A 25,378-nucleotide genomic window follows, 5' to 3' on the forward strand; every position below is an offset into this window, starting at 1 on the left:
AATTTGGGAAATGCAGAGGCATTTTCAAATCTCTCATAGTTGCTTATGCTTTTTCACCAATTTCCTTAGCATTAACACCTCATCGGGAAGATGAAACAGGAGTCCTGAACCATCTTTCCGGTGGCACCAACATGGGCCAGCACAGGTTCACAGGCGAGTGTATCATTTTTGTGAAATAAGCCATTCAAAGCAGATCATTTTTTTCTCACCAAACTCCAGGCGTCTCAATAGTTTGAGTCTGGATCCCTTGTGTTGTCAGAGAATTTCAAGTAATTCCTAAGAGCAGCCATAGTACAGCCAAAAACATGTGCATGACAATGGTAAAGATTTTGCATGAGGACACGTTTTCACAGCCTTGATTCATTACCCATGATATCAAATGAGATTGTTGCCTTACCCCTTTCACCTGACTGATACAGGATTCAAATGCATCTCAGTTAGAGTCCATCTGGCATCCGTCTCTTAATATTGAAATCTACTTAATAAACAGTTTTTAATCTGCACAGAGATTTATGAAGGAATTAATGAGTGGCTGTTCAAGATCTAACCGTCAATAATTAAGGCAGTTCATATACAAGACTTCTTTTCAACTTCTTTCATGAAAGACTTCTTTCCCCAAAAATGTCTCTCTGTCTAACCTCAGCAAAAAGGGTAGGAGAGCTTTAAGTATTTAAGGTCAAGGAATCGTAGATGTTATTTTAATCAACATACGACTGTCCTAAGAACCAAAAATAGTGCGTCCATTTTTTATTTAAACCTGCAGATTTTCCAGCTGATTTTCTTAAAGCTATCACCAGTGTTGATAAAAAGTGTTAAACTCATAAACTTATACTTGGCATCAACAGAAGACTCTAGAAAAACAGAACAGTTGTGTTTATGCCTTGTAAGCTCTGTTAGAGTAAACCTCTGCCAAAATATGGTATAGCATGGTAGATACCTGCCTGCATAATCCTTTGTCAAACTGAAGCTCCAAAGCACCAAAAGGAAATATTCTATCCCAATCAACCAAAGGAATGGCACTTTTTTCTGGCATCATGATTACTAATTTTTATATAGCTGTAACATGTGCATCCACGCACACCATTGCAAAGCTTTGCTGCCTTGATAAGCAAACGAAATTGGAGATGACAGTAAGACAGATGGTGCTACAAACCCTTTGCTGATATGATGGCACTTGTTTCCCATCTTACACATTTATGCATATTAACTGCTGCTGTTATAATTTAAAGAAATGTGAATATGTGAGAAACCCAGTGCTGGATAAGCAAATGTTAGTTTTCTCTAACTACAGATTTACTTCGGCTTTATAAATTTAAGCTATGGAAGCATCAGAGTGGATTGGAGCTTATAGACCCTTCACCTTATTTTCAGGAGCTATAGTCCTAAAGTGAGGTGGATATGTGGCACCATGTCCAGTGTTAAATTGTTCAATATGATTCTATTTAACATTTACTAGCTTCATTTGATAGTCTGATGATGGGGAGTAATCTAAGCATAACATAATCTATGAAGGATAGAGTTATTGGAGAAACTGTAGTTAGAGATCAGTAACATTTTACCATGTACTTTGTAAAAACACAATTAATTGCCACTGGTTAGAAAGTGATGTTTAAAGTCCTCTGATAGTCTCTTCATTGTACTGTTTAGGCTGAATATGATATGATAAGTAAGATAGTATGTTGGAAGTTTGTGTGGTGATTTATTGTGTTGGATGCTGTTGGACAACCCATGTTGGGTGGCTGTAGGGCTTATCTGAGCTGTGTTGAATATATGCAGGATTTTCTGAATGATGCGTTTTGATGAGTGTTGCTCTGTTCTGCATTGATAACGTAGACAACACTAACCTTATTAGGAGTAGATGGATGCATAGATCAGATAGCAGTCATTTAGGTAACATAATGTCTTTATTAAAGATAATAGTGTATTTTCAGTCCTTTCACGAGTCAAATGGCAGATGAGATGAGGCTTTGCAGCTGGCATCCCATGAAAAATGCCAGAGAAAATCCTGGGTTGCTTGTATTTTAAAAGCATTAAACATGGGTGTTGTATAACAGTTATAGATTTCTCCGTAATGCACAAACTGGTTTTATTGTTCACCAGATGTCAATTCAGAAGTCATAAGAAAGAAGGTAGGGAGTTACACACTTCTCAAAAGTACTTACAAAGTACACTCAGATTCAGGTTACTAGGTATTAGACCTAACAGCCTCAGGGTGGTCTTCCACTAGACCTTTTGCCTTCTCTCTTGCTGTTTTGCTGAAATTAGTTTTTGTTGGCTTTTTAGGACTCTGCATGTTACTACTGCTAACCAGTTCTAACATGTTTGTGCTTACTCCTTTAAATTTGGCACATTTAATTTTCTTACACGTCCCCAGGAAAGTGGTTCTACATGTACACAGGGCCTGTAAATTAAATACTACTCGTGGACCTGTGTACTCTTTTAAAGTGCTATTTCGACCTTGCAAAATAAACAGTTTTCCAGGCGTAAACCTTCTTTTTTAATAACATATAAGACACCACTAAGGTAAGCCCTAAAGACACTTAGGGCACAATACAGTGTATTTAAGACGTTAGACATGTAATTTCAAGTTTTACATGTCCTGGTAGTGAAAATCTCTTACATTTGTTTTCTACTACTGCAAGGCCTGCTTCTCACAAAGGATAGCATTGGATTACCTCATTATTATATTAAATAAGTGATAAGGTTTGTTTGGGAGCAGGTAGAAATGTTATGTTTATACTCAAATGAATTGTAATTTAAAACCCTCTTTCATGATAAGGTTGGATTTTAAGTCACAGTTCTGAAAATGCCACTTTTAGAAAGTTTACATTTTCTTGTCCTAACCATTTGGTGCCTGCAGACAAGGTGTAGCTGGCAGTTGGCCTTTGTGTATGTCTTCCAGACAGAGGGACCAACGGGGACTGGCTGTTGGCAGGATGAGCCACGCTGCCGGGATGGGCATAGCGGAGCTGTGCATAGCCCCACACACATTTCAAAGACGCTGCCTCAGAGCACTCACAAAGGACTTCACACTAGCCTTTTGTCACCCTAGACATTCTTTGACCAGGGCAGGGCGAAAGTAAATTCCAGAACCATCTGTTGGGGTGGGTGGGGATTGCACTGCTGCTTGAGACCTGCCCTACTCTCTGAGAGGCCTGCTCCCTATAGCCCACGCAGAGTGACTCCAAGGATCAACTAGGTGACCTCCTGTTCTCGGCTACAGGGACAAAACAAGTTCCAGACGCCTCCCTGCAACTGACCAGCTGATCTGCTGCAACTGGATCTGCCTGGACCTCCCACTGGACCTACCTGAGCCCTACATGCCTCTCCCCCGATTCCTAAGAGGTGCCTTCCCAGGTCCTGGGCCCTTGGTTGGCATCAGAGTGCACTCCTTAGAAGAAAAAAAGAAATCCTGAAGTTTTAAGCTCTTCACAACAAGATCTTGCTGCTGGCAACAACTGAACGTGAAGCCCCAGTGGACCAGATTGTCAGTGATGACTGGTGACATGACATCTCGACTTCATACTGCTGCTTTAACAGTCTACGGTGACTGCCAAGGCAAAGCCCCAGCCACAACCGTCCGTGACACATGACAGGATCTTCGTGCTACAGAGACAACTGCTTGCAACGCCTGTCCTGTCCTGCCCAGCGTGCTACAGCAACAAACATCAGCGAATCTGTCTTTGCTCCTCGCGGCCTCCTCCACCTCACACTGGACTGTTTGTGCTGGACTTTGAGAAGGTAACTCTTTCAGTGGGAGTGACAGGAGGAGCTGATTCGATATCCAGGTGTACAGATCCACTGGAACATAGATATCTTCATGAGAGAAAACTATGGAAAAACAATGTACAAGAAAGACATTAGTATAAATAAATTGATCCGACTACCCTTTCGATGGTGGATCAGATTTCCTTAACTAAAAGGGTAATACTATCACAATTGCTCTACTTATTCTAAAATAATCTGATTCCCTTATTCCGCAATTTATTTGCCCAGCTTCATACAACGCATGTAAACTAACATGGGCTGGCAAACAACCGCACAGTTGGAAAACTCTGCAGAGACCGTATAACCAAGGGGCTTTGCAGCACCACCTTGTGAAGCCTATTACTAAATTGCGTATTCCCACCTTGTGGCACATAGGTTCCACAATTACAGACACGCCCCACAGCGTCACCTTGAACAGGTACATGCGGCTTCATGGAGCCTGAACATGGTAGTAATGAAAACACCTATCCACCTGCAGGACATTCATACGATGGATAGTACTGTGGGGCCTGGTTGTGATTGGTGCAATTATGTCAAACGGATATCCAGTACTCACCGTAAATCAAATTAATAAACAACCCAGAGTTGAGCATTACCAGTGGACTAGTGACTATAAGATCCCTACAAGTGAGACAACTTAACACATTGGGCAATCCGTACATAGATGGTCAATTTATATCACTATCTCATGCTCAGGGTAGGGGTATCAGAAGAACTGGAACACATTAGCTTCCCGTAGCCTAGGCTTAGCAATCTATTGGAGCACAATGAAGACCTAGTAGTCCTGCCCAGTGACACCCTAAGCCATCTAGTGTCTGAAACGTGGCGGGAAGAGGTAGTGGATGATTGCGTCAGGAGGTTGTCCAGGAATGTTGCAGGAATTAAATCAAAGCTCTTAGACCCAGAGTTGGGTGCTTTTATAGATAATTACCATATTGTAGTCTTCTAGGAAACTTGGGCAATTAAGCCTGTCTATAGATCAGGGTTTCATTGCATTTAGCACAAATGCTGTCCCCTCCCCTGCAGGCAGAGCATCCGGTGGCCTTCTGATATGGTTGAGATTAGACCAATTTCCGAAGGGAACGGTGGTCCCCTCTAACTCTGAAGATTTGCTAGGGCTTGAGTTTAGAATATTTACTCCTGGGGAGATGAGACACATTGTTTTAGTGAACATGTATTTCAGACCTGTTTCGCCAAGCATGCAGTCTGGTACAGTGGACCATCTATCAGAGCTACTAGGATGCTCAAACCAGAATTCCAAGAAAATATTAGCAGGTGAATGCAATACGCTACTGCCCTCTGAACAGAGACAGTCAGGCGGGGGTTTATAATAGATATTTAATAGCTACATCTTGATCACCACTGGCAGCCCATAAGAAACTCACAAAGGTAGCATCTCAGTTACTAGAAGTAGCCACCGCCTATGGTTTAAAGATTGTTAATGGTAATATGAGGTCTGATAATTGTCCATGTCCCACTTTTAAAAGGTTAAATGGTATCAAATCTATATTATACCTTTCTGGACCTCGACCTACGTCCGCTTGTTTATGATATGGAGGTCATCCCAAGACCACATAGTGACCCTCAGGCTATTAATTGACCTAAACACCTCACTCGTAACTGAGAAAGCCCCACTGGTAACAACAAACAACACAAGGAATGTAAAGTGGGCAGCAATAGCATCTAATGGGGTTTTTACGCAAATATAGGAGTTATTTGTGGAATTTTTTTCCAGGCTAGATTCCATTGATATTGTAACATGAAAATTTACTAACCCTCTGTCAGTTTATGGACCGCTTATGTTTTTTTGTTGTGAGGAAGCAAAGAAAGGGACAATGCTAAAACACAACTCTGTCTACACAAAAGAGTGTTGTATGGGTAAGGAATGTCTTCTTACGGCAATGAGGGAAGGCAATGGTTTAGAAATAACTGAGGCAAGGAAAAGGAATAAAACGTTAATGATAAATGCCAAAAGGGGTTGGGAATGTGACCGGGGGAGTGGGGTGGGGGTGCGGGTGCGTGGGATTTAACAGAAGCTCGACAAAAAGGGAAATCAAAAGATTTTCTGGAAGTTGATAATCTGTGAACTCCAGTGTAATTGACAAACATTTAGAAGCAGTAATCCAACCAGATTTCTAGGTACATCACTTTGAGGACCTTTATAGGCAGCAGGGTGCAAAAATGAGCCTTACTGAGCCACTGTTGGAGGTTTTGGAAGGTGCACAGGGGAATGTAAGTAAAATGGGCCAAGCATAAGATCCAGTGGGGTTAGAAAGTTTAGTCTAGTTGACACGGCTAATTTCCTCAAGTGGATGAAGCAAGAGAAGGCACCAGGATTAGACGGCATTACAGGAGACCTAAATTTATCTCAGCTATATATATGGGTCCTGTATTTAAATACTTTGAGTAATGCCATCCTAAAAGGTGAACCTATTCCTTCTTCATGGACTGCATCCGTCATTATTCCCATCTACAATAAGGGCCATAGGGATGTTCCCTCAAACTATAGGCCTGTAAATCTCCTTGATAATAGCCAAGAAAATGTTTGCTGGCAGATCTTATTTAGACTCCATGAGTAGGTTAGTGCGAACTATATACTGGAGTATACACAGGCCGGATCTAGGAAGAAGTTTAGTACCCTTGATCAGGTCCTGCCCTTCAGTACTATATGCTGGAAGTATGTCAATCTGAAGCGGGACCATCTGTATGTAGCTTTTATCGACTTAAGAACAACATTTTACCTGGTGCCATGGAAACGCTTATGGAAGTTCCTGGAGGACTATGTAATCGCAAGTGATCTACTATGGATATTGAGGGTTCTTCACGATGGAACGTATGCCAGGATGGGATGGAATTTGGGAGGAAAACTGACTGACAGGATTAGTATTAATCGAGGAGTAAGGCAAGGCTGCGTTCTTGCCCCCACGCTTTTTAGCTTTTATATCAATGAATGATCCAATTGTTATCTAAGTGCAGAGATGACACTCCCAAGTCGTCCTGAACTCCGGTCCCCTACTGATGTTTGCTGGTAACATTTTATTGCTATCTAGGACTGGCCCAGGTTTGCAGTCAGAATTGGACGCTTTTGCAGCTTTCTGCATAGATAGGGGTTTCAAACTTAATTCAGCCAAATCTAAGTTTATGTCAATCAGTCCACATCGATCTTTCAGAAGAAAGATGCTGATAGATGGAGTCCCCTTAGAGCAGGTCACACACTTTGATTATTTAATCAGTCATGGGGTGCCAAACTAAAGAAAGGTGTTACTATTTTGAATCAGAAGGCACCTGCAGTTGGGAGGAAATATAAGGCTACTCATGGGGGCTCAGTGTCCCCTGCCCTTACTGTGTATAGAACTGCAGTGATGTCACCTTCTATTTATGGAGTGGAGATGTGGGGTTGTGTGGATGCCGATACCATACAAAGGCTGAAAACACATTTTAGCGTCCTTTTTAATCTACCAGTGAGTACCTCTCTTATGCCTGTAAGATTTGATCTAGCATTATACCCTATTCACCTTGTTACCCTGCTTAAACCTTTGACATACTGTGTACAGTTGTGGTCCACTCTGGAGTTAGCCCCATATCGGGCATCATTAAAGGAGCTAATTGCTAAGTCCGAACCCTCTAGTTGAAGCATGTTAGAGATCTACCTTTTAAGCTGGGAATAGGTGAATTATGGACTGCCCTAGGTGAGATAATGAAAACTAACACACAGAAAGTGAAGCAATTGTTTTGGGAAAATGTGGTACAACAGTTCTGGAAAGATTGCTCGAAAGGGAGTAAAACAGGGCAGTTTTTGGTCCGTGTCTACCCAGTTTTGAACCCTATATGAATAAAATATTTCCTTTTCAAGCAGAGTGTTTTTTTGTCCAACTTAGATGTGGTATTCTCCCTCTAAGGACTCATACTTCGAAGTGGGGTAGTTCAGATTGCACTATGAAGCATTGCCCACATTGCCTGTAGGCTGAAGAGATGGAGGATCACTTTCTTTTTGGTTTTGCTCCCACTACCGACCGATACAGGCAAAAAGGATTATCGCAGTTTGCAAACTCGAGTGTGTGACATTATTGGGAAGCAATGCTCGTTTTTGAAAAGCAACACAAATTGTGTTTGCTTTCTCACGCTATTTACTTTGGGTATGGAACGCACAAGCAAAGGTCTTGCACCCACGGGACATGATTAACAAGTAGCTAAGTGTGGACATTTTCAACCAGTAAACATGTCTGTCATAATGCAAGCTATACTGTCAGTTATTATGTAAATTATTAGTAATTAATGATACATATGGATTTTACTAATTGGTATTTATATACTTTTCATAAGGGTTGTTTTATAAGATGATACTAACTTTAAGCAAGGTTTATGTGACAACTGCTGGAAGATTATCTTTTATGTATAGATTGTATTCTTATCTTTTATCTATTTTTATATATATTTAGAGATATGACAATATTTTGTTGATTGTTTTTATTACTTTCATGGCTTACAGCCGAAAAAAAATAATTACTACTACTAATACTATATCACTAGGTACCTACTTGCCCAAGGAAGCAGCCACTCCCCTAGATGTGTTTACATATCACAGACTGAGGAACCTGCAAAAGTGGCCTCCCCAACAGACCCACAAGAGCCCACGTAGAGACTGCTCAGCTTTGTTGCCACATGCCCAACTACTAAGCAAACCCTAACTCTCCTTCATATGCTATCTCTCACTTGCCGAAAATAGAACACTGATCCTGTTGACCAGTGGTCCAGAGACCTGACAACTACAATTACAAACGCACAGTGCTGTGACCATACCAAAGAGGTATCAATTAATGTGAGCCACCACCTCACACCCTATAATTATCTACATCAACTTTGCTATACACTAGTTAAACCACTCAGATATGGGGGTGGGGGTGGGCAGGCAACACTAACTGCAACAGATGACCCGCACTCTTCTTCCTCTGACTTCTAGACCCTGGAATGTCTGTGAACCTGCAGATGTATACCTCGCATCTTGTGCCTCTGATGCTGCCTGAGACTCAGAGACCTCCTGATTGGTCACAGACTCCACAATTATTAACACATAAACATGCACTGGTCATCAGCGAGTATGGCACCATAAAACATAAGTTGGACAAAATGTGATGGGACAAATATGACAAACTGATTGATGTTGAAATGTTAAAACGAATATATGACATGTAGATGCAATGTTATTTTTTGCTTAATGTGGAAACAAATTCAGTAATGAAAGCTTTAAAAAAAAAATCAGCGGGACTAACAAGGTGCCTGTATTCAGCCCTTGCTCCACCCTGGCTGGCCTGAACTTCAGACTTTCCCCTGGCCAAGCATGACCAGAGGACAGCAAGTGCTTCTTTGTGCTTTTAAGAGCTATGCTTATGAGAAATCTTTAAAACTGCATATCTCCCGTTCTACTGATTTTTGTAATTTTAATCTCATTTTATTTATTAAATCTTATTCGATTTTTCTAAATTGGTGTGGGATTGTTCTTGGCTCTTGTTTTCACTTTATTAATGTTTGTGTGTTACATAAATACTTTAGAGACTGCCTATAAGTTAAGGCTGCTTGCCTTTTTGCCCAGCTCCTGGCGGGTCAAGAACAGGTCAGTTTGGTGACTCTAGCGGTTAACCCAGACAGGGATTGTGGGTGTTGCTTCAGAAGGGTTTTCTCCACTGTTGGGATGGAAAAGTCCTCTGCATGGTAAGAAACGTGCACCCCTGGCCTGAATGGCCAACTGTACTGTGGGAAGATCCCTAATGCTGATTTTTGTTGGTCATAGGTAAATTCAAATCATGCGTGTGCATGGCATAGGCCTATCTCATGGATTGCAGTCTTGTTGGACCGGAAAAGGTCCCGAAGGTGCTACCCTCGTAGTGGTGGAAGGCTACCACCTTCACCAGGAGTTAAGCAGCACAGGCACGGCGGTGGCAGCATATCGTGTAGTGACCAGTAGTAGTGAACAGGGCCTTTTTACCACATGTCACTGGAATGAAGAATACAGGCTCACTTATCTTTTTAAATGTTCCACTGCTGTGTGCTTAATTCAGCCTTGGCCTAAATCAGGTAGATGTGGTTTTCTGCGCAGTACGGAGTAGCGACTGCATTGATTGTATGTGTGCTTAGGAAGGGTACCGTACAAGGATAAAGTAGTAGTATGCTTTGCATGTGTGGTTAGCACATGTACTGGGTGTACGAATACATTAGAGTAATCCATTACAGGAGAAATGCACTGCAATGCAGTGCATGTGTTGGTAAAACGTGCTGGATGTATGTGTGCTTGTGTGAAGTACGATACATGGAGGGTGAACAGTTGTGCAGTGTACACATAATGAGTGTGCATGCTGGCAGTGTGTGTGTTGAAATAACACACCCTGGGTAAAGATAGAAAAGCTTCAGTGCTGAACAATGCGCACAACTGAGTGTGTCTGCTAAATGCTTGTTTACATGTAAGGGTACAATGCATAGAGGTATTAGTGCTGAACAGTAAGTGTGCTGAGAATGTAAACTGAGTAAATGTTCCTGTAAGGGTACAAGGTATGGAGGACCCAGGGTTCCATTTTGGGAAGCCCAAACCTAGCTGTTGTAGACAGGAGGAGGCAAAGAATTCCCCCTGTCAGATTTGTGGTTTGCTGCATTCCTCTGAGTTTTCAGAGAAAAACACATGGGGGGGAAGTAAGTGACTCCCTTTAAATCTCAAAAGACTGCTCTTTCATTCAGTGGTTGCTCACAGGGGAGGGGCCTAGGCACCTCTCAGGAAGGAAGATGGGGCTGATAAGAGAATCATACAGAGTAGTCCTGGGATCTGGGATTAACCTGTTGATGCATATCTAACGGTGGATGACATTGAGATGTGAACTCATGTAACTCCCATGAATTATGTTGTGGATAATCAGTTTCAGAGTCAAGCCTGCTGTGCCACACCTCTTTCATGAAGGAAGATGGAAATGAGAAGTGCTCACTTTAAAAGAAGCAGAACCCCTACATACAGCTTCAAAGATCTAGACCCTAAATTATATTTGGTTTCTAGAAAGGGTCTATAAGAAGAGGTAGAGGCCACAAACATTAGCCATCTTCCAAGCAGCCAGACGGGCTGTTCGAGAAAGGGAAGCTCTGCACGACTCCTGGCTGTGACCAGGGCTGCAGGCCAAGGCCTGCTAGTCTCCCTACTGGGAGTACATCGCCCAGGACATCCAGATCACCTGTCCTGAAGCCTGGAGCATTATAGCCTGCCTTCTTGCCAAAACCAGTGTGCTCTGTGAGGAAGAGGAGAGCGTCAAAAGAAGCGAGGTCCAGTTGGGAGCTCTGCACAAGGATTCCTTGAGTGAGGTATAGGGCTGTGCACTGATCTGGCCATTGCCAATGTGCAGTATCGTCTCTGACCTTCATATGCAAGGAGAGGGCCAACGGGAAGCGATGGGCGGGAAACACCAAACCACACCGACGCACCTCAGATACCCAGTATGCCAGAAGAGGTCACCTGTGAACTGTGTTTGGGCCAGGTGTGCAGGACCTGTGACTGCCGAGTTCAGCAATCCTGTATGCCAGGACAAGTCATCATAGGGAGGCGATCACCTAAGGAGAGTCTGTACTCTGATCCTAAGTACTACCGCAGGAGGGGTTGCAGGTACCACTTTGATCTAGAGTTCGGGCTGTCACCCCGAACCAAAGAAGAACTGCTGTGACCAAAGGGTCGAGCCTGCATGCCGTGATCTGCTCCTGACTAATTCCCCAAGGTTCCCTGAGACTCCGTTGAGGGATTCGCATCCTCGTTGAAGCTCCAATCAGGAGCCAGTTAATCACTCCAAAACTCAACCCCGCCCCCCTCCCCCCCTTGCCTCCCCCCTTGGCTAGAGGAAAGAGCAGCTTACATTTTTTGGCTGCTGAGCGGGTGCAGCTACAATCGCTGGAACCTGACCGGCAGCGCTGTTTGACAGTAGGAGCCTGTGCTGCTGGCTGCTGCCACGTCCATTGCGAATGGCCCAACTTTGCCATACAGGATCTGGAATTTGGAGTGAACGAGGAGAGGGCCGTCGCTGCACAATTGAACACTGCCATACTGCTGGAGTGGATAAGACTGAAAAAGGGGCTTTAGGCCCCAAGGGACTTGATGCAGGGAAAGCTCTTGGGCACAGCCGATTGGTTTGCATTCCCCGATGTGGTTTACCTGTGAATGGGGAATAACCCTTGACATGTTAAATGAAGACGGATGGGACAGGGATTTGCCTGAGAAATACTAGAGCCCTGACCTCCGGGGATTCCATTACTGCCTCTGAATGTCATGTTCCTTTGCATGTGTAGAATTATAAATAAAATGCTACTTTTGCCTATAAAAGCAAGTATTTGGGTGGACACTGATTTACTGCTCATTCTGTTTACATTTTGAGTGATGAGTCGTGTTCACTGAACTGTATCCACATCCCCTCTTAGGGAGCCTTGAATGCTCAACCACAGCTATCGCTGAGAGTCAAGTGCAGAAGGGATACTTGGCCCAATTGACCGGGATCCTTAGTAGGGAGGACCCCAGGACATATGGAGTAAAAAGCCTCTACCTCCATGGTTGGGTCCAGTAGCCCCTGCATGCCCTATGGCCCTCTGATAGGGGTTCTGATAACCCCCCTCAATGCAAAACCCAATGTCTCACTTTAGGGATTTACTTGGCTGTATTTGTGATGTTGATCTGAAAGTGAATTACACAGAATATAGATATTAAATCAGCACCAAAGGGATTTAGAATTCAACCCAGATGAAATTTACAGAGGATAAATACATTGAATTGGGCTATTCCAGCAAGACTGACAGTCAGTCAAATACCTATATTGAGCAACAGAAAGAAAAGCACAGCCTAGCCATGTCTTGATCACAATCTGAAAGTTGTTTAGTCCCACTGAATCTGTGTGAAAGCATGAATGTGCTCATTTCTTCAATACCCCCCAAGACAGGGTGTTTAGTTTAGTATGAGATTTATAGAGCGCATGGCTACCAAAAGGTTTTCCATCGCTGACGGAGGACCGAAAAGAGAGTTCGGAAATATCTTGGTGAAGCTCCAAAGGGAAGGGAGTTCCAAAAGTAAGCTGCTCTGCAAGCAAAGGATCTGCCTCCCCATCTGGTTTTCTTAGTGTGGAAGGAGTTAATTAGGAAAGCTGATGAAGATCTAAGTGTTCTCTGAGGGGTGTAGGGCGTAATAATTTGTCTGAGAAAGACCGTACCCTTATTTTGAAGGGCCCGGTGCACAAAACACATGGCTTTAAAGATGGTACATTGTTCAGTAGGAAGCCAGTGAAGAGAAACCAGGGCTGGCTTGGCAGACAAGTGTCTGAGAGTATCTGTAAGTAGGCGGGTGGCAGCATTTTGCACCACCTGTAGTCTCTTTAGGACATAAGAGGGAGAGCTCAGGAACAAAACGTTCCCATTATTGAGACATGACAATATAAGGGCCTGGATGAGAAGTCGTTTGGCAGGGAAATTAAGAAAATAAAATATTTTCCTGAGAATTCTTAGAAAGCTAAAGCCAAGTTGTTGCCATTTTCTTGGAATGGCATTCCATTTAGACATGAGTCTATCCAGAAACCTAGACTTTTTATAGTTTCTTTGGACGGGGGAAGGTTTTTTAACCATCCCATAACTGGAAGAGGGGACTTGAGTAAGGAAGGATTCCCAAACAATTTTACTTCTGTTTTTTTCATTGTTAAGCTTGAGTTTGCTATCTGCGATCCATCTGGCAAAGTCTAGAAGGCAGGAAGAAAAGGTGGCTGTTTTGAGTTAACTTTGGTGAAAAAAAGAAAAATAAAACAGCTGAGTGTCATCAGCATAAGACACCAGGGATAGACCATAGGGTTCAATGATTATTGCCAAAGGGGACATATAGGTTAAAAAGAGTGGGGCTCAGAGAAGATCCCTGTGGTACCCCACAACTGAGGGGAAGAGAATTGGAGAAAAAAGACTGATCCAATACTTTCCTTCAGGAAGGAGGAAAGCCACTTAAAGGAGGTCCCTATAAATCCCATTTGAAATATTCTATGTAGTAATATCTTGTGATCCACAATATCATATGCGGTGCTCAGATCTAATAAAACGATTGCTGCGTGTCCGCCTGAATCCAGGCGTTGACGAGTATCTTCTCTGACGGCCAAAAGGGCAGTTCAGTGCTGTGTAGAGGTTAATGTAAAAACTATTTGGGTGTGATGAAGAAGATCTTATTCCTCAAGGAAGCTTGTAACTTGTTTATTGATGTGTTGTTCAATGATTTTGGATTAAGAAGAGCTTTTGGTCTGTAATTACTCAATAGAGTTGGATCAAGCCTAGGTTTCATTAGTAGAGGTTTAATAACCGAATGCTTCCAATGTTGTGGAAGCTGACCAGATGTAAGAGAGTTATTAAGAACCTTGGTTAGGACAGTCACTATGGCGTCCGAACCTAAGGCTCATATATACGGTGGGGCAGGGTCTAGGAGAGAGCCTGATTTTATAGTACATAGATCACTTATTGCTTACAATAATCACATTACTTTTCCCAGTTGGATCATATATCCAGTTTTAAATCACATCCTGTAAATTGGTGCTACTTCTGGAATATAAGATTCCCTCACAGACCTGCAGTTTTCAGATAACAGTACTGCAAATAGTTATTTTCATTTTGCCATTCACCTCCTCTGCATGTAAGTGTTTTTGTTTCTTGTGAAGAGTGGATAGCATAATCTAACTTTGAATTTTCATAATTTATTTTTTACAGGGAAAAAAGTATGATTGGGATGCAGACACAGGCCTGATCCTTGGTTCCTTTTTTTATGGATACATCCTGACACAGATACCAGGAGGATATTTAGCCCGTAAATTTGGTGGAAAGCATCTCATGGGGTTTGGAATCCTTGGCACTGCTGTGTTCACTCTTCTCACCCCACTAGCTGCGGACTTAGGAGTTGGATATCTTATAGCAGTCAGAGCATTGGAAGGCCTTGGAGAGGTAAACAGTTAATTATTTTCATGTATCTTAAACTCCATTCAAATTACAAGTCACAAAATTAATTATGTTTTCACCAAAGCCCCATTATGCAACCTGATCAACTCACCTAACCACTAAGCTGAACTTCATGCAAGCAAGCCAGCAGGCATCCTGCTTCAAAATGGACACCACCCACACATCCGACTCCACAAAACAATGAAGTTCATGAAAAACCAGAACTGTTCAGTAATGCAGTTCACCTTCACTGAAAACCATTTTTTTTTGTATGCCAGGGTCATATTGGGAAAGCGAGCAGTCGGGCAGCAAGTGATGGGCTGGTGCTTGAGGATCAGCTGTGGGCCACTTTTTTACGCAGCTGTGGCCCAGTTTTATCTTGTATTTTTAATTTGTTTTTTTGTTGCTTTTGACAATGGATTGGTAGTCTGCTTATACTGAACTCCTAATTTTGCAGTGGCCCCCTCACTCTCACCTTCACCACGTCTCTCCTCAAGTGTGCACACTCAGATGGCCAATTGTCACCTTCTACAGAAGTTTTTGGGTTCACAGCATGTGGCTCTGCCTTCTCCCATCCTGGCTTTAGGGCACTACAGGGAGTTCCCGCAAGATGGGATTCTGCTTCAGAGCTTCAGAGTTTGCCTCATGTGTAACGGAAGTAAGAGAAGGTGTGGGGTTGGGGGGTGTGAGGACATAAGAGGGCTCTGCTTTCATCTCACACAGCAAACTTAGTGCCTCAGGATCACTTCCAACCCACTCACAATAACCAGGCGAAAATGGTGATTCAGCATCAGAGAATCAAGTCTATAAACATAAATGTGTAACTGTGGTCCTTAGTTGCAGCTGGCGGGGGAAGGGTTTTTAGGTGTAGGAATGAGGCAGATATGTGGCTAAAATCAACAAGATGCCCTGCAACTGTTTTGTTGACTTTCACCTGCAAAAACGCCATATAAAATATAACCCACACTCCTTAAATGAAAAATAAATGCAACTTGAACTGATCTGTGGGAACTGTACTCTGTTCAGGATAGGAAAGCTAAATTGTTAAATGTAATCACAGTAGTTGTAAGCGTGTAACAGGAGGGTGCCGAGGCACCTGGAACCCCTAATCTTTCAGTGACAGTTGTTTTTTAACAAATATTATAGTTACTGTTTTTGTTGAAAAAAAAAAATACTGCCCTGAAGAGATCCCTGCTACTGCAACATCCTGGGCTCCCCACCACCTGCCTCTCGCATGATCATTATTAACAGTCTGCATCTTTTTTAGGCAGTAAGCTTTGCTTCAGTTGATCTCACTGTGTAATCTTGTGTTATTAATTGGTCAGGTCTACAGCTTAAACATTACCGGGAAATAAAAGGACCCAGGAGTTCACTAGTGCCTTAAAAACCGTTCTGCACCATCAGCAGGGCCATTGGAATTATGGGATTACACAGCTGCAAAGTACAACATGGCTAAAACATGATGGTAAAGCGATGAGCGCGACCCATTGTTTATGCCAGTGCTTGTTATATAAAGCACACTGTGAACTGAAATGTGTCTTGGTTTTAAAATAATGTGTCTTTTCATTATCTAGTGCATTCTTATCTACTTAACTAAATGATGAAAAGCTGAGTTACCCCTGCCAGATTTCAGTCCCCTGACCTATAGTTTGTACATAAACACATTACTTAGGAGCACATGTAGGTACCATTTTTCCTGTTGCAAATGGCCCGATTTGCAGAATTGGACCGTTTGCGACAGGAAAGAAAACATTTTGGTATGTACAGAGCCTTTTTTGCGATTTTGTAATCTATTTACCGAATCGCAAAATAGGTTTGCGAGTCGCAATTAGGAAGGGGCGTCCCCTTCCTAATTGCGAGTTGCAGCGCAATGTAACATTGCTTTGTGACCGTGAATGCGGTCACAAAACAATCGCAATTAGCACCAGTTTCAAACTGGTGCTAACCCATTCGCACATGGGAAGGGGTCCCCCTGTGACCCCTTCCCCTTTGTGAATGGCAGAAAAAAAAAATTTCAGGGCAGGCAGTGGTTCCATTTTCTTTTTGTTTTTGAAACGCATCTCGTTTTCCTTTAAGGAAAATGGTCTGCATTTAAAAAAAAAAAAAAAACAGCTTTATTTAAAAGCAGTCACAGAAATGGTGGTCTGCTGTCTTCAGCAGGCCACCATCCCTGTGAGGGTGGCCATTCCCAATGGGGTCGCAAATTGAATATTCATGAGGTAGGTCATTTGCTACCCCATTGCGAATCGCAAACAGTGTAAAGTACACTGCTGTACATCCGGTTTTGCGACTCGCAAGTTCCGAGTCGCAAAACCGGATCTTGATACATGTGGCCCTTAGTGATTTTGGTGTTTTTGCAGACTGGTTCAATAGATTGTTCGACCTGTACTGGGCCACCAGTTTTACTCATGGGGAAAAGTCTTACAGTCTGAAATAAAGTATGCCTGCTGTTTTGTGTGCAGCATCCTCCATGTGCCCTGAAACGTGCTTCAGGTTTATGCAATAGAGTTTAAAAAAGATTTGGATGAGAAGATGCCCATCAAAATCTTAACCAGTCTCAGTTCTCCATTTACTTGGGTCTTCATTTTGGAAACCATCCCATTCTAGGCAGGCAGAATGGAGCCATCAGATCTTATAACCCCCTGTAAGAGAACTTAAAGGGTGGGATCCTGAAGCATCACTACATTTGTAGATGATCAGAAGTTATCCTCATTCAATTAGGTCATGTGTGAGTCAGGACCTGGGAAGTAAGCAAAGGTGTTTACCTTTGCTCACCTTAGTGGAGACCATGTTGGATAAATAGATAAGCAGGAATTTTGGGACCACAATATGGTTAGCAGGAACTTTAGGGAACTGAGAGTAAAGCCATAGCTATGTAGACCTGAGGGTAAGCTAGAGCCTTGGAGAATTAAATCAAACAGGACTATTGCTGCGAGCCTAAGAGTAAGAAAGACCCTGAGGGGCTGAGTGTCAAGTAGAAGGTTTGGAGATCTGGTGATGAGTGGGAATCTCAGGGATCTAGTGTGTTCGGAGGTTAGGACAGTGGCTAATAAACAGAAGCCTCAGGGAATCACATTATGAAGATGGATTTCACTTTCCTGAGTGAGAGTAGGGATCTCGTTAATAGTAAGCAAGAGATACAGGACCGAATGGTGAACAGGGATATAAGATTACCAGAGGGTGAGCAGGATTGAACAGGGTGAGGGCTGAATAGTAGTCTCTGGAGACTTCATTTGAACAGGAGACGTAGGCATTTCAGTCTGTGCAAGGAGCCTCAGGGGAGCTGAGAGTGGAAATGAGCTTGAAGACTAAGTTAGAATGGGACCTACTGATGATGAGCTAGAGCTTCACTGTCTTAGGATAAGCTGGGAACCCAGTTCCTTGAGAGTAATTTGAAGCCAGGCCTACAGGTAAACATGATCTTCTGAGGACCTGTTAGCCAATGGACAGTGAGAATCCCCATGAATGAGCAGAAGCCTACGGGCAGGGAGGGGACTCGGTATCTGAGAGTGAGCAAGTTATAAGGAAATTCATAGACCTGAAGATATGGACAGCAAGAGACCTATAAATGAGCTGCTGTGGTATAATGGTGTTTCCAGACTTGACTAATCTTATTGACCCTATAAGCTGTAATTTGATTCAAGTACCACGAATTTTCCCTCAAAATTAACTCTGGTACTAACCAAACAATAGTTTGCGAAAAGTCGCGTTATGCAAATGTTAGCCGTTAGTTTTTCCTTTGGGTACACATTTTAACATATAAAATGCATAAATATTACAATTCTTAGATGAAAATACATTTTAAAAGGCAGATTTTATCCATGACCTCAGTCTTTCCTGCTCCCCCTCCTGTTCGCAGGAGTTCTATTCACTAATTTCCTAAAAATTTCTTCTCAGCCTTCTTTAAAATTTTCACCATACGAGAGTTCAGGATTGGGTCGCCTGGTTTCAGACATGCTGTTACTGCTTGTCTACATGTCCTTATACCACGTTGAGTAAAAAGCGATTTTAGCAAGCATTTTCTTTCTTGCTCTAAGGCAGGGCACAGACATACGAGGTGTATCAGATTTCTCTTCCCCTTATTGCATAACCTACAAATTTTGTTCGAGGTCACCCTCCCCCTGATTAGTCCTTATTATCACCAGGTAATTTTCCTAGTCGAATATACAACAATTCCGTTCTTAGGACAAGAGACCAGCCTTCTTCAAAATAGAGCTGATGTCGCAGGCGTTAATAATAGTTAACACCCCCCAAGCATGTGATCTTTTCAATAATATTTCTTTGTCATTCAGTAAGTATAGCATCTTAGTTTTACTGTTTACTACTCTTTTGAAACATGCTACAGATAGGTTACTTCCCCAGCTTTCATGCAACCCTAAATCATTTATTGCTTTATCCAGATAAAATGCAGCGGGATGCTCAATATTTCTTTGAAGTTTCTGCCACAAAACCTGACACAGGTCATTCCTCGTATTTGTTTTTATTCTATACCAAGTTTTCGTGTAGTCCGCTTTTGTAGCTATTGTCTGGTTTATGAGCCCAAACTCCAAGCATATTTGTGCTAGCGATGCATTTGGAGGTAAGGTAAATAACTGTCTATGCATTCTTATTATACTTGTATTTAGACATAGCGCGTCCCGCCCTCGAAGTGCAACACTGCCGTACGTTAAGCTAGGTGCCAATTTTGCTGTTATCACCCTTAATAATGGTAATAATATGCTAGTGCCATTCAAGGCTCTTTTTACTATTTTTAGTTCTTGTGATAGGTCTGCTAGGAACAGATTAAAAAGATAGGGTGCCAGGACACAGCCTTGCTTTAGTCCTTGAAAGGTATCTATTTTTTCTTGACAAGACAGACACGTCCCCTATCCGTATCCTCACCCAAGTGTCTGTGTACATGAGCTGTATAGCTTTGAGAAGACTGGATGGAATGCCCAATGCAGTAAGCTTTCTCCATAGTAAATTTCGATTTATAGAGTCAAAAGCAGCTTTTAAGTCTACAAAGCAAAGGTACAATGGCAACTTCTTTAGGGTTTGTTTATCCATTAGCAAGGATAAAGCTAATATATTAGTTTCTGTTCCTAAACCTTATGTGAATCTGGTTTGATTTAGTGGGACAATCTTTCTATCCATGCAGGCCATTCTCGTAGTTCTCTTAGCAGGAGGCTTGCAACATACTTTGCTTCTATAACTCGTAACGTTATCAACTGATAGTTTTACAGTTCATCTCTACTACCTTTCTTATATACTATTATTTATTATGGAGCCCCGCCATGACTCTGGCACTATCTGCCTGTTGTAGCACGCAGTTATAAACTGAAGCTAGTACTTGGTATCCATAAGTCTATATTTGATAAATACAAAGCTTGCGGAAGCCCATTTGGTCCTGGAGCACCATCCTTCCTGGAATTGAATACTATTTTAATTATTTGATTCTCTGGAAAGCTGTCTCTAATGCTGTCTTTGGTTTCTAAGCCACCCTTCCTGATATTTTCATTTATAGGCTTTTCTTCTCTTGGCCCGATTGCTGATGATTGGAATATTGCATTAAAAAATTGGACCCATATCTGTTCTGCTATATTGGAATTAACGACTGGTCTTTGTGACCGATGTATATCATTTACAGCTTTCCAGAACTGCATTGCGTTTTTCTGTTTCGCCAAGAATAGCATCTTTGCCCATAAATCATAGTTTCTTTCCCTTTTTTCTTCCCAGACCAGTCTTTGCAAACTCTTATTTACTTTACGGCAGGTATGCTGTAGATCTCTATTTTGTGGGTCTTTCCTAATTTTCCTTTGCAGTTTGTTCCTTTCTTTTTGTATCTTCTGAGCAGATATGGATAGTTTTATTCTCCCCGGTTTCCCTACACTAGCTGTGCTCGAGGACCCCATATGGGGCCTCTTTGCAACTCCTTTTTCTATTATTCTGTTAAGGAAGTTCCCCCACTGTTTGACTTTATTTCCATATTCACGTACTACAGTTTCTTTTACTAATCTCCTTTACCTCGGCGTTCACTTGACTAGACCATATTAGCCTTCTGTAGTTTTTGTGGTGTCTTACCCAGCCCACAAGAGTACCTGTTGGTGATACTTTATTTGTGCTGAAAGCACAATTCTTTTTTGGCCATGAGATCTACTTAGTGTTTTATTTATACTATAGGATTTTATTCTATCCCAGAGATTTAGCATTACCATAGTGTAATCTATTATGGAACATGCAGTCGGTGAGTAATAGGTCCATTCCTGTGGGGTGTCTGTTTGAAATCTCCCATTAAGGGTTTGTATACCTAGGGACTCCAGATCCTTTGTTAAGGAATTTGCTTTTTTAACGTATGTTCTACTCCAGGGGTTCCTATTACTTTGAGGGGGAATTGACCATATGTAATCAAATCCATATTAAAACCTCCAGTTAATATTATGTCTGGTAATTTAGGTTCCAGCAACACACCCATTATAATCTCTAGTAGTTCAAGTACTATTGTAGACTTTGTTTTTTCATTTGGGGGAATATACACATTCATTATATATAGAAGAGTATTTGTATCTTCTATCCAGTTATTCAGTTTTAGTATCAGTATGTTATTTACTATGGGTACTTGGACTGCTTCCATTCTGAGTGCTATTTCTATCAAAATTGCTAAACCTCCTTTCGGTCTGCCCTGTTTTTTTTGTTTCAGTTGCCAGTCTATAATGACCTGCATATCCTACTATATCGAAAGCTTCAGTCTCCCTTGTTTCCTAGAGGCATATTATTTGACTTCCTTTTAGCAACAAGGCTATATCTTTCTTCTGGAAGTTGGTTTGGGCTCCTTTTATGTTCCATGAGCTAATGGCTAAAACGTTATGCCGTCTGTTAGCCTTATTATACCCATTAGTTCATGTCGTACACTTTCCGCGTAGTGCCTCGGTTATCCAACCTACGATTGCTAATATAGGTCTTTCCTTTCCCTCTAGGTTGTGTGATTCCTGGCTCTCCTCAGGCTTTTCCATCCTTCCTCTCGCGTCTCTAAGGACTGAATATGATTGCCCCCATTCCCCCCACCCCCATATTCTTGGGTTTTACTATCACAAACTGTTCTGGATACATGTTTTTTGGGAAAATGACAATTGTATTCCCCAGGCTTCAAAAATAGCTTTTTCTCTCATCACTGATTGAGCCAGTAAGCTATTTTGGGAAGAAGCCATGGTGGCTTCCTGCACCCTCCCCTCTGTATGGGTCAGAAATGTGATTAAAACAATATAATTCAATGTTATTTTTGACAGTGATGGAATTGCATGCAGTAAATTCAATATATTACCCCTATTCAAAATATCATGAGCACCTCTAGACACATATATGGGTGTAAAAATTAATTTATCTAATACATTCAGGTTTTCTGTGTCGGTGTTCCTGTCTTCCCTTTTCATTAGGCTTCTCACTAGTCCGTTTCTCCCCGATCCTTTTTCAAGTTTCCTTCTTCCTTCATCTTCATGTTCCGGTAGTTGGCACATCATATTTTTCCCAATTACACTTTGTGCGTGTGATACGTAGTCATTTGTGCCCAGGACTTGCATATTCCTTTTCTTATTGTTCCCCTCGCTGTATATCTGCTGATGTAGATAATTGTTTCTGTTGTTTCCTGTGGTTCCCTTACTCTTAGAAGCTTCAGCTTGCTGTTGTCTTTGAGGGCTCTGTTTAGGGACTATGTCCTTCCCGTCACTTAAGGAAATGATAAAAGAAGACTGATCTGCTCTCATTGTATTCTTTGCAAGACTAGTTCCCTTTGTAGCTTTTACATCTACGATCTTTCCTACATTATCCTCACTGCTCTTTTTATGCCTTTGAAAAATTGGAAAGGATTTTATTTGTTCTCTCTCCTGTGTAATCTTTCCTGATATCATCCCATCGATTTCATCCTGTCGCGTGGGCTCTCATTATCCTAAATGAGACTACTGGATTTCTAGGCAGCAGGATCGATAACGGTGTGGGAGACTGAGTCTGACCCACGTGTAAAGAACTCTGTCACCCTAAATCCGGTTTTTGCTCCGGCTAACTAGCAGTGCCTCATTTCTCTCACGGGGAAGAGATGATTGGGCAGCCTAGCGCATGACATCTTTGGAACTTCTCAGGGAAGTCGTGGTCACTCAGATCCAAACCAACTCTCTCATTTACAATATGATCTCATAATCAAATGACAAAGACAGTATAAGTTTTATATAATGTTTTAATAAAACGACTGTATTTTAGATATTAAGGCCTGAGCCGCAATAACCAGAACAATACAACACAGTAGGATTGAAATAGTCACCAGGAGAGTAAAACATAAGAACAACATTATCATAGTGCCTAATAGTTTCTACTCTCCCTCTGCTTGTTCTATTTAGAGCACAGCATGTTAAGCTTCTAGCTTGCCTGTCTGTATCACTGGGGAGACATCAGCCCTCATACCTGAGCAAAGGCCTGTGATCTTGGTTCAGCATCTGCAATGAGGCAGTCAGCGTCTAGTTGTGGTTCCCTGGTCGGAATCTCCCTCTTGCGTGTATTGGGACAAGGAAGTGATTTTATAACTAACATGTCAGCGTGATCACAAAATGTCCTTACGCAGGAATGCCAAGTCTAAACTCCTACCACGTCTATCGGCAATGTACCAGACTGTATCCTTGACTGAAGCACAGAGTGAACAGGAATGTGTTATGGAGAACTCCAGTGCTGAAGTAGGCTAAACAGTGTGATAGAAATAAAAAACAAAACCGTAGAACTGGCTATTTGAAAAATAACAGTACGAAGCCTAATAAAAAGCATTTAGAGCAAAGTGCACAGAGGCTCTAAGCTGCAAGCAAATGAATAAAATACATCCAGGGCAAAGTGCACAAAGGCCTAAAGCCTGAAGCAAACGTGCAAAGGATACGTAAAACTAACCACACTACAATCCTTCTTTCGCCTCCTTTGCTGAATTTATTTGTTGCTTTTTCCTGGCTTTATGCAATTTCTTTCTCAGTTTTTTTGTCATTCCCCTTGCTAGTGCATCGTTTTTTCCTTGCCTTTTAAGTATCGTGGGTTTTCCCTGATTATCTAGTTCAACAATACATTTATTGATCTCACTGATTCATATATCGTTATGATTAGTTCCTGAATTGAGATCCCAGGGAAGTCTTATTTATCGACTCTTGCAGCTCCGTTATCTTCCATTTTTGTTTCATATTCTTTCCGATTGGATTACAACACTTATTCCATTCCTTCTCTGTTTTCCCGTGCCCTACCAGATTATTCTTTTTTTATATCGTCTGTAATAGTACTTAACATTTCAGGGATTTGTTTAAATTTCTCCACTACTGGGGCACATGCACGTTCTATATTTGTTGTTTCTGCCAAGGTTTGTGCTCGAGTAATCAGATTATTTAAATCCGCCAATGTCTGATCAATACCAGATATTGAGGTTGCAATTATTTTTAATAGATCTCTCTGAACATCCATTTTATTTGATTGATATGTCAGTGCCTCAGGTGTCAGTTGTGAAGTTTTAAAGACCACTTCCCACATGTCTACTGTATTAACTGTCATCCCTCTCTTATTTTGGTGGTCTGTTAACTTTTCCTGACTGTTGTGTGTGGCCTGCATCTCTTGTCCTATCCGTTTGGCTTGTGAGTTGTTTTGGGGAGGCTCATGTTTTTCCATTTCTTTGTTGTCTCCATCCATTTCTCTTAGTATCACTTGTACCTTTGTTTCCCTTGTCTTATTCCCAGCCAATTCCACTAACACTTCTGCTGGCATTGGGTTCTTCAACAAGGCGGTTTTACTCTCCCTTCTATTGCTTTGCTGGAATGGTGACTCTGGCAATTTTAATAAAAGGTCTGTGTCACTGACTGACCCCCACCCTAGTATTGCACTATCTTCAGCTTTCTCCTTTCTTTCATCTTCTTGCTTTTTAGAAGAAGTTTTTGGCTCACTTTGCTGCGTGTTCTCTCTTACGTTGCCCTTTCGATTCTTCGACTGCACTGGGTTGGATTTTATTGGGGTGATTGGAGCAGTAAGTACGATTGTTTCCTTGAGAGTGGAGACGATTATCTCTACTTTTAAGAAATTACATTTTTCTGAGATTTTCAGTACCTTATCAAACATTATTGCGACGGGTGATATTAAAGCTGTATTTTCCCTTGCTGCGTTTGCCTTCGCTTTTTTTGACGTTTGCCCTGTCTGCATCCATCTCCTCTTATTTACTCTTGTAGTAACTTGTCTCTCACGTCCTGATCTCATTTTGAGGGCTGAGCTACTATTTGAATGACTCTAGATGATAATGACCCACTCTACAGTGAGGTCCTGACCCTGGGTAAATCACGCTACTGTCACACTGCAGATCACCACATTAGGCACCTACAAGCTGCACCCGGACGTTTACCGGGCCGCTTTTACTGTGCTGCGTTCTGCTGCCTGTCCACTTTCTTGAATAAATGGCCTGTTTGTATGGATTATGTTGTCATGGGTTTAGTTGTCGGTTTTGCGCTGAAATTTCACTGAAATCGTCGAATATATGATGTTGCGATGCTGGGGCGCTGTGGGTGAGGCGTGGGGGGTATGGGTCATTCAGTCTGTATTTTACCCCCTAGTCGACCCACCCCCGCCTGCCTCCCTTCCCCCTTCGCTCTTCACCTCCTTCTGCTGGTCAGTGCCG

At 42.1% G+C, this 25,378-nt stretch overlaps 1 protein-coding gene across 2 annotated transcripts in view; it reads left to right on the top strand.

Moving 5' to 3' along the window:
- Nucleotides 1–25,378, top strand: part of SLC17A5 (solute carrier family 17 member 5) — a 354,543-nt gene that overhangs the window by 82,429 nt on the left and 246,736 nt on the right. For both annotated transcript variants that reach the window (XM_069235678.1, XM_069235679.1), the window contains exon 3: nucleotides 14,506–14,736. In XM_069235678.1, the coding sequence (XP_069091779.1) occupies nucleotides 14,506–14,736 (231 nt within the window). The remainder of the gene's footprint in view (nucleotides 1–14,505; nucleotides 14,737–25,378) is intronic.

The sequence above is a fragment of the Pleurodeles waltl genome, chromosome 5 (genome assembly GCF_031143425.1).
Source record: "Pleurodeles waltl isolate 20211129_DDA chromosome 5, aPleWal1.hap1.20221129, whole genome shotgun sequence".
Classification (NCBI taxonomy): Eukaryota; Metazoa; Chordata; class Amphibia; order Caudata; family Salamandridae; genus Pleurodeles; species Pleurodeles waltl.